Source organism: Diospyros lotus, chromosome 12, assembly GCF_014633365.1.
Source record: "Diospyros lotus cultivar Yz01 chromosome 12, ASM1463336v1, whole genome shotgun sequence".
Taxonomy (NCBI): Eukaryota; Viridiplantae; Streptophyta; class Magnoliopsida; order Ericales; family Ebenaceae; genus Diospyros; species Diospyros lotus.
In genome coordinates, this window is record NC_068349.1 from 35,281,090 (window position 1) to 35,290,444 (window position 9,355).

Below are 9,355 nucleotides of genomic sequence, written 5' to 3' on the forward strand. Positions count from 1 at the left end.
TAGAGTTGATGCAATTTTTTTGTAGTCTTTTTAATGTGTGAAGTCAGTTGAATTTTTTATTTTATTTTATTTTATTTTATTTTGTAGTAGGTGTAAGGTTTATAATGTTGCAAATTTCAGTGCCATCTCTTAGCAAAAAATGAAAGGATCAATTACTAAAAATTTATTGATAGCATATTAATTTTACAACACAAATTTTACAATTTTTCATTTTTTCATTTAAAATTTTAATTTTGTTTTTATTCTATAATATCTTTAATACATTAATAATGTACACTTTTGTTAATTATTGAAAATTAATAATTAATACATATATTACTTAAATTTTGATAGTGCTGTAGAATTGATATAAAATTAAAAATAAATTTGCTGTAGGGTTGAAACACTAGTTTAAAGGTTAGTAACATTCTAGATAATCAACACCCCCCCCCCCCCCCCCCCCCCCCCCCCCCAAAAAAAAAAAAAAAAAAGAATAAATACAATTTCAATGGCTAAGCGTTTCGTCCTGAAAACCTTACATAGAGTAGCCAAATTTCTATTGTTTATTTATCTAAAGCACACCTAATTTGTATTTTGGGTGATGAGTTTATCTAAGAGTAGTGACGTATTGTATCATGCATACATACCTAGTTTAGTGAGCTTCCTTCTTGATAGAAGAATGTTCAAGAGAGTATTGAGCAATTTTATAATATGAAATTTTGTTTAGATGATCATCCTCTCTGTAACAAATACCAATTCAAAACCATATGAATCCCACTCAACTGAAAAGAGTCACAGATAACCTAAAAGTTAAAAGCAAATCAAACCCAACATCTACTCATAGAAGCGCCTTCTCAAGCCTCCCTGCGCACAAAGTACAGCTTGCCCATGACATGGAGAATGGCCACAAATGCTATGAAACCAATGCTCATAATCAGGACAACGTTGGGAGAAATCTTGAGGCCCGGGGCATCGTCGGTGTAAAACTGGAGCATGGTGCCGCTTGCTCCTCCTCCTCCTCCTCCTCCTGCTGCCCCAGCACTTGTCGTCCTCCTCCTGCGTAGATTGGCTGCAGCTGCTGCTGCACTTCCTCTTGGGGGCGCGGCTCCGCTCAAAGCCATTCTGCAACAACCATTTTAATCTTTAGAAACGAGTTGCTTATCGGCTGAATAAAATTTCACTTTTCCAGATCCCTTCCATGCCCGAAAAGATGCACGCACACATATGTTGACAAGAAAGAGTGTAAAAAACAGGCAGAAATCTTAAATTCAAAGAATTAAAGTTCAATCAGTCAAATCAACTGTGTTCTATTCACCCAACTGGAGGAATTTTTCACAACTGTCTAATCAATTATAGAAACAAGAGAGCTTCATCCAATCCTCAGTAATGCGTTTCGGGCAGCCATGAGCATTACATCCCTGATCAGTTGGCTAAAAACTTTACTGCTCATTTTCACACCCATGGTTCAATTTCAAAATATTAGTCAGCCATCAGAAGGTACACACCACTCACCAGCAGCCCCCCCCAAGTCAACAGCTGAAGCCAACACTATTACCAAATTGTTCATCTCTATTCCTGAGATACCCATACCATTGGTTCGTTGAAGGAGGGACTTAAGGTCTTTTTGTAAAAATTGTGTTTTGGTTGGATAGAATGAAAAAAAAAGAAAGGGGCAAATAAAAAAGAAGAGAGAAGAAGAAGATGAAGCAGAGAACAAAAGTTAAGCTACGGGTTTCTCCCCTCCAATCAGTACATATCTTCATATCCATACAAATCTCTCTCACACACACACAAATAAGGTAAATTGACCATTTTATTCAACACTTTGGCCAAGATTTCAAAACTATGAATTCTCTTCAAACTTTATTCAAGACAAAATCCAAGTACCAATCCATAACATTGATAATCTAATTAATGTCAACAAGTTCCATGCATCATATGATGAATGATAAAGGTCTTGTAATCATATAAAAAAAAGGATCCATTCATGCATATTTCAAAACTATGAATTCTCTTCAAACTTTATTCAAGACAAAATCCAAGTACCAATCTGTAACATTGATAATCTAATTAATGTCAACAAGTTCCATGCATCATATGATGAATGATGAAGGTCCTGTAATCATATAAAAAAAAGGATCCATTCATGCATGAGACTCAAATGAAAATAAATTTAGAACGGTGTAACGATAAAAATTTTCCATTCGCATTGAACATACCTAATTAACTAGCTATGTTGAGTCACGTTTAGGTGTGCTAGAAGGACTTGGGATACAATGGCCTAAAGCTCGTATATGGTTATTTTATACAGAAAAATGTTATTTACAATCCAACTTGGTTATGATCTTGCTGAATCCAAATCCCATTGGGATATGATTTGTTTATATACACAATCGACTTGTTCTTTTTGCTAAATCCATATCCCATTAAGATATGAATATGATTTGCTTATAGATATTTTTTAACTGGCGAACACTTCTCTATTCTCTTTCTTTTATATCTATTTATCTATTATTTAATCAAACACCCTATATGGTGCACTGAACTTTTTCCAGTTTTCCAAAAGTCTCTTTTTAACTTCAAATCCATTGTGAATTTGAACAAAAAGAGGCAGAATTTTATGCCAATTATAGGACCCCAAACCTCACGAAGCAATAAATCCATCGATATAAAAATTGCAGCTCAAAAAGCAATCTGTATAGTTTTTTTTTTTTTTTTTTTTGCTAATTAGTCAAAAATAGTTGATTCCTACTACAAAATGGATCAGAAACAATATTCAGATCTACCAAATACTCACAGATCAATCATCCCCCCCCGCCCCCCAAAAAAAAAAAAAAAAAAAAAAATTATTTCAAGAGGATACACCCTAATAGTGCAGCGATCTAAGAACCGGGTTTCTGTGATCAGAGGCCGTGGAGGGAAAAAATTACGACATAATGGACAGGGAACGACGAAGAACTTGCCTTGATCTTGGCTGGGTCTGAATTTGAAGATCGAGAGAGAGAGAGGAAAGAGAGAGGGGAGACGATATTCTGCGAGGACCGAGCGAAGAAGATCGGAAAAGATCGGAAAGATGATCTATATAATAGGGCGTCCAGATGTACAATCAGGGGGCGATCCAGACATTAACGTTTTTTTTTGGGGGGGGGGTGTCTGAGTGGGGTTGGGGGCGTGGGTCCCACCTCCATTTCCATGGGGCCATGCCCGCCCCTCACAAATTGCCGCGAGCGATAGCGAGCTCGCGACTAAGGGCAAACAAATCAAGCATAAACAGGTAGAAAATTACGGCCGAGAAGCATAAAAACCGCAAAGCAATATCTAGATTTAACTGTCAATCGAGAGAATCACAGAAGAGAAAACATACTAATTGTACAGATTCGGGCTTGGATGAAGCAGATATGGGTGTTTGCCGCACTGCCGCAGCGAGCGAGAACGAGAGAGCTAACGAGCAACAGCGAGGGCGAGTGAGCGAGGGAGGGGCAGCGAGCAAGAGCGAGGGCGGGCGGGCGAGCGAGCGACGAGGGACAGAGCGAGCGAGAGCGAGGGAGGGAGAAGGGTTTGGCGGTTTGCAGAAAGGCAGCGAGGGAGGGAGAAGGGCTGCATGATTGTGGTGGGCTGAAGCATGGGTTAGATTCAGTTGGGCTGGGCTATTATTAATTTTTTTTTCTTTTTTACACTATAAATTTAAATTTAATTATGGGCTGTAAATTCGCCCCCAAACTTCAATCTAACTGAATTGCTTACCCAATTACGTCCTGCCACGTCGTCACGCCCACAAGGATATTCAGAAAATAAATAAATAAAAAAAAACGAAAGATAGGCCCATCGTTTCCTTTGAGGCCCGAAAGGCTTCAATATTCAATAGAGATGTATCCGGGGCCCATTTTTCCCGCCCAAGAAAATATTAGCTCATTTAAATGGCCCAATTTACGGCCCATCACCACACTGCAATTTTTCATTTTGCCAGAGAATTGAATCACTTAAAGCCCCGTTTGGTCCTTCTGTATTCTTGACTGCAAGAAAACTTTTCAGAGGCTCTGTTTTGACATTTTTGAAATATCAAAAAAATATTTTTGGGCCACTTTTATAATTTCAAAAACATTTCATAGCTATTTTGTAATATTAGAAAAATATCAATTTACGAATGGAGAATAAATTTTTTTTCATGTCTAACTAATTTTCTTTTAATTTTTTCTATAATTTATTTTTAAAATTTGTTTGAAATGCATTATAAAATTTATATTTATTTTTAGATTGAATAACTATTTTTTATATTAAAAATTATTTTTTTATTTATGCATTTTCGTCTCTTACTTTTAAAAAAAATAATATTTCTTGTTTTCATTTCGTATTATATCCATTTTTCATTTATATTTTTATACAATCTACGTAACATCTATTGAATTATATTAGTGTTATTTGAAATTTATGATTTTTTTTATGTGTAAATTTAAGATAAATTTGAACTCAGATCCAAATATTTTGTACATAATGCTGTTGTAGGTATATAAAATATTTGAAATTTCACAGGAAAGGTAGTTTCTTTTTTTATATATATTTTCAATAAAAACCCAAATATAAAAAAAAAAAAACTGTGTGAAACATTCCTTGGGCTTGACTAGGTGAATTATGATTTATGAGAAATAAGAAACAGCCAAACACAGCCTGTATGGGGAGTGGGCCCATGGGCCTGCCGTCCCAGAACATGTTGGTTTACATGATATGGTACACAATCGTGTACTTTTGATTTGCTCTTGGATTCTTCCATATATATTATTAGTAGCTGTCAATTCGTGTGATAGCGGGAAGAGTTTAATTTAAAAAAAATATTAAATTTATTATTTTAAATAATTTTAATAGAATTAATAATTATAATTTTTTTTAATATTTAGTCTTTTATTAAAATTTAAGTTTAATTAATTATTCGCTATTCAATATACTAATGGAGAACACTCTTAATTCAATATGTCGTCATTCAATGTGTTAAAGAATAATTAACATATTAAGTAAGTTATTTGGTAAAATACTTATAATTTTTTTATTTATTATATTATATTTATTTATAAATAAATATTATAAAATTTATAATATATTCACTCAAAGACGTCCGTTATTTTTTATTTATTATATTATAAATATAAATTAAAATTCTTAAATGTGAGTAAGAATAATTTTTTCAATAATAACGAAACTTTAAAAATATAAATTTTGATTTCTTCCGTAGTCTTAAGAATATAATATCTTAAATATTAATTAACATTGAAAAATCCAAGCATTTGACAACCTTAAATATTTTTTTATAAATTTGTTAAGATATCATATTTTCAAGACTATAATATAATTATTAAAGTAAAATTAATAATTAATTAATCACTGCCTTTGATTTGATGCAAATTTTTTAGAGAAAAAATTCACCATTGATTGACACTTGGCAAAATACTTTGTCTAACTATCCTATTTTAATATTATATATATATAAAATAAAGATATAAAGATAAGATTTTAAATAAATGGATAATTTTTTATGACTTAATTAACAATTCAAGTTGTCTATTAATATTTTTCATAAAACCCATGCAAATTTAATATAAATTTTAGAGCCAAAACTAGCTTGGCACATTTTTTGAGGGAAATTTTTTTTGCAAACTATTCTACTTTAATATAATATATTATATATTATTATATTATATAAAGATAAGATTTTATTTAATGGACAATTTTCTGTGATTTAATTAATATTTTAAGTGTCTATTCATATTCTTCATAAATAGTATTTATTTTTGATTGATTGACGGATTAATTAAATATTTAATATTCACATAATAATGTATTTGAAAACCCATGATTAGCATTGAAAAATTCATGTATTTAAAATTCATTATTAATTTTATAATAATTAGTACTTATTATTTCAAAGCAATTGACAAATTTAAATTATTAATGCAAATTACTAAATGCAAATTATTAATACAATAAGTACTAAATGCAAATTATTAATGCAAATTTTTGGGGGAATTCTTTTTTTTTCAAACTATCATACTTTTATATATATAAAGATATTATATATTATATAAATATAAGATTTTATTTAAGTATCTATTCATATTCCTCATAAATAGTATTTATTTTTGATTGATTGATAGATTAATTTGATAGATTAATTAAATATTTAATATTCACATAATAATGTATTGAAAAACCCATGATTAGTATTGAAAAACTCATGTATTTAAAAACTATTATTAATTTTACAGTAATCAGTACTTATTATTTCAAAATAATGAAAAATTTTAAATTATTAATGCACATTATAAAATGAATTTGGGATCACCATCTCTTAATTTTTTTTTAAAAAAATGCTACTTCTTGTACACTCTTTTAACTTTTAACATTTTAGATGATACTTTAAGTCAATGTATTACACATTGTTATAATTGTGAGTTAGAATTTAAATTTTATTTAGATTAGGACTCCTAATTTAATCATGTTATACGCTATTCCCACATCACTCTTTTATGGGCCAGGCTCAGTTCAATGGGCCGACCCAATCACCCAGAGCTCGAAAAATCTCGATGATCTCGTCAAACGAAATCCATACACCACCGAAGCTCGAAACCCGTAAAGCAAGCACCTTGCGAGCTTCTGATAAAACCCCTAGTAAGCTCTCGACGATCGACTAACAGGCTCGCTATGAGGCCCTCAGTTTGCTGTACCACCCAGGTCGTTGGCTTAAAACCATCAGTTCGCATAAGTGGTAAAGCTGCTGAAAAGTCAGAGGTAGGGACTATTCACTTTACCTGCAACAGCCCATGCTCGTCGTAATAAGGATCCCACTCCCCGTTTTGTGTAGACGATAAGGGTTGTTTGTCCCCCATTATACAATCACTGTATTTCTTTATGTTATCTAAATTGTAAAAGTCTTTTAGTATAAATAAGAATTGAAGATATCATGAGGGGCAGGGACAGAGAGAATAATCAGATACCGCCATTCTAAAGGAATAATCAGAGTGCGGTCGTGGAATAGGTATCGTTCTGGTCGAACCACGTAAAAATTCTGGTGTCGATTCACGTCCGAGATCTTTGTTTTCTTCTTCTTTGCACTTTGGACTTACTCACCGCGGCCCAAAAACGAATCGAGGTCGGCTGAAATTGAATGTCGACATCTTGGCGCTAGAGGAAGGGGTCCGCTTTGATCGATAGCCATGGCAAGATGAAGGAATACTCGAAGTTTCGGGGCAGTGATCGACCTACCAGAAAACCACTGCGACTGGAGACGCTAAATGGAGGGCCTATTGCTTCGACAACAGATATCCCTTTACCACCGCCGACCGGAGACGCCATCGGCATACCATCGCGGTTCCCTGTTCAACCCACAAACCCAGGGGCAAGGGCAATCCGGGACTAGTAGCAACGCCAGGAAGCATTAGAGAATACAGTGATGCTGCTCGCTGACGAGGTCAGAATTCTGGCCCAAGCTCAAGCGTGGGCTGTCCACGATCCACCGACGTCGCCTCGTAGGGTCTGCCAACCACAAGAAAAGAGACCTCCACCCGTGGAAGAGGATATTGGGGATAACTATCCATTCCCAAATCACCATTCCCCGGTTCGAGAAAGAAGTAGGCGATTGCAGGCCCAGCAATCGACAGGCTCGGACTCAACCGTGGAGGAGCTATATCAGAGGGTGCGACAGCTGGAAGAACGACAAGGAGTCCGTAGCCAGAGTAATGGCCGTGGGGATAGGACGCCGTTCACCAGAGAGATTGAGCTCGAACCCCTCCCCTGGAGATTTAAAGTCCCAAGCATGCCACAATACAATGGGGACAGCGACCCCTATGATTACCTGGATGCGTACAACGTGCAAATGGATTTGCATACAATTAGCTCACTAGTTAAATGTCGGGCCTTCCCGGCAATCTTGGGTGACATTCCCCAAGCTTGGTTCAGGAGTCTTCCGCCTCGCAGCGTCAACAGCTGGGAGGAGTGCCAACAGAGGTTCCTCAACCAATACAGGGCTTTAAGGAGACAGCTCGCACCACCTTGTCACCTCGCCACAGTATTCCAGAAAACAAAGCTCAAAGCTAGAAATGGGGCTTGGGTGGATGAACTGCAAACAGTGCTTTGGGCCTATCGAACAATAGCTCGAAGCAGCACTGGAGAAACCCCATTATCAATGGCGTATGGGTCGGAGGCTATGATCCCCGCTGAAAATGAAGTGGCCGGCCACCGAAGGGCCACCTTCAGCTCAGATCGCAATGACGAGCTGCTAGCAGCGAATCTAGACCTACTCGAGGAATCGAGAGATGTAGCTCGCGTAAGGGTCGCCATCTATCAACAAAGGGTGGCGCAATATTACAACAGGACGGTCTGGATTCGACATTACAATGTCGGAGACCCGGTACTACGCCTGGTACTCCTGAGAGCTCGGGCGACCAGCGATGGCATCCTAGGCCCTAACTGGGAAGGTCCATTTATCATCAAGGAAAATCTAAGTAACGGAGCGTACCATCTGGCAAACATGGACGGTTTTCCTCTCCCACTAGTTTGGAACACGGAACACTTTCGTCTCTACTTCAAATAAATGTAATTGTTATTGCCTATGCTCCGTTTTTTTATTACGAGTGACCCTCATGGTTCTGACTAGAATTTATGAACTTTCGTTGCACTTTATTCTTATTGGTATTCGATTGAACACCCCTGAAATGAGAGGTTGAGAGACCATGGTTTGCGAGCTAGGGCCTAAGTAACTTAGCCACTATGTTACGGCCTAATTGAGCATTCACCTTGGTCCCTCCCTCAGGTCGTGGACTGCGAGCTGAGAACCATTCATCTTGACTTAATGTCATGGTTTGGAATCTACTGAGCAACCACTTCTGCAAGTAACTCCGAGCTAGGGTTCACTAGCCGAGGTCCTTCTATCTTGGCTTAAGCCATGGTCTGCGACCTACTTGGGTGTTCCCCATCGGTCCGATTAAAACTTGAAGAAGCCACTATGTGCTAGCTGAGGCCGTAATACGACTTACCTGGACACATACCTCGGCCATGCAAGTTAACGAAATAACAAGCCATGATATGTTAGCTGGGGTCGCCCTATGACCCGCCTAAACATATAACTTGGCAGTACAAGTTGAGTCTTTCACTAACTGGGGTCCTTTTATCTTGGCTTAAGCCATGGTCTGCGACCTACCTAAGTGTTCATTCCCGATTTGTTAAAACTTGTCAAGAGCCTCAATATGCTAGTTGAGGTCGCAACACGATCTCATATCCTAGCAGATATTTCATATTAAACCATGTCAGCAGAGGTCAGTCTTAATTCGCCTAAATAAGACTATTCGAGACCTGCCGGACACGCATCCTGATCGTCTATCACGAGCTGTGT

General features: G+C 36.5%; 1 protein-coding gene across 2 annotated transcripts; it reads right to left on the reverse strand.

Moving 5' to 3' along the window:
• Positions 1-644: 644 nt before the first annotated feature.
• LOC127813908 (protein transport protein Sec61 subunit beta) lies at positions 645-3,580 on the reverse strand. Of its 2 annotated transcripts, none has more exons than XM_052355036.1 (2): positions 3,344-3,580; positions 645-1,101 (listed from the first exon to the last, which is right to left on the reverse strand). In XM_052355036.1, the coding sequence occupies exon 2, from the start codon at positions 1,098-1,100 to the stop codon at positions 834-836; it is 267 nt and encodes an 88-aa protein (XP_052210996.1). In that variant the 5' UTR covers position 1,101; positions 3,344-3,580; the 3' UTR covers positions 645-833. The 2 variants fall into 2 exon arrangements, with proteins under 2 accessions (XP_052210996.1, XP_052210997.1); XM_052355037.1 differs by lacking the exon at positions 3,344-3,580 and adding an exon at positions 2,943-3,110.
• Between the last annotated feature and the right edge of the window lie 5,775 nt (positions 3,581-9,355).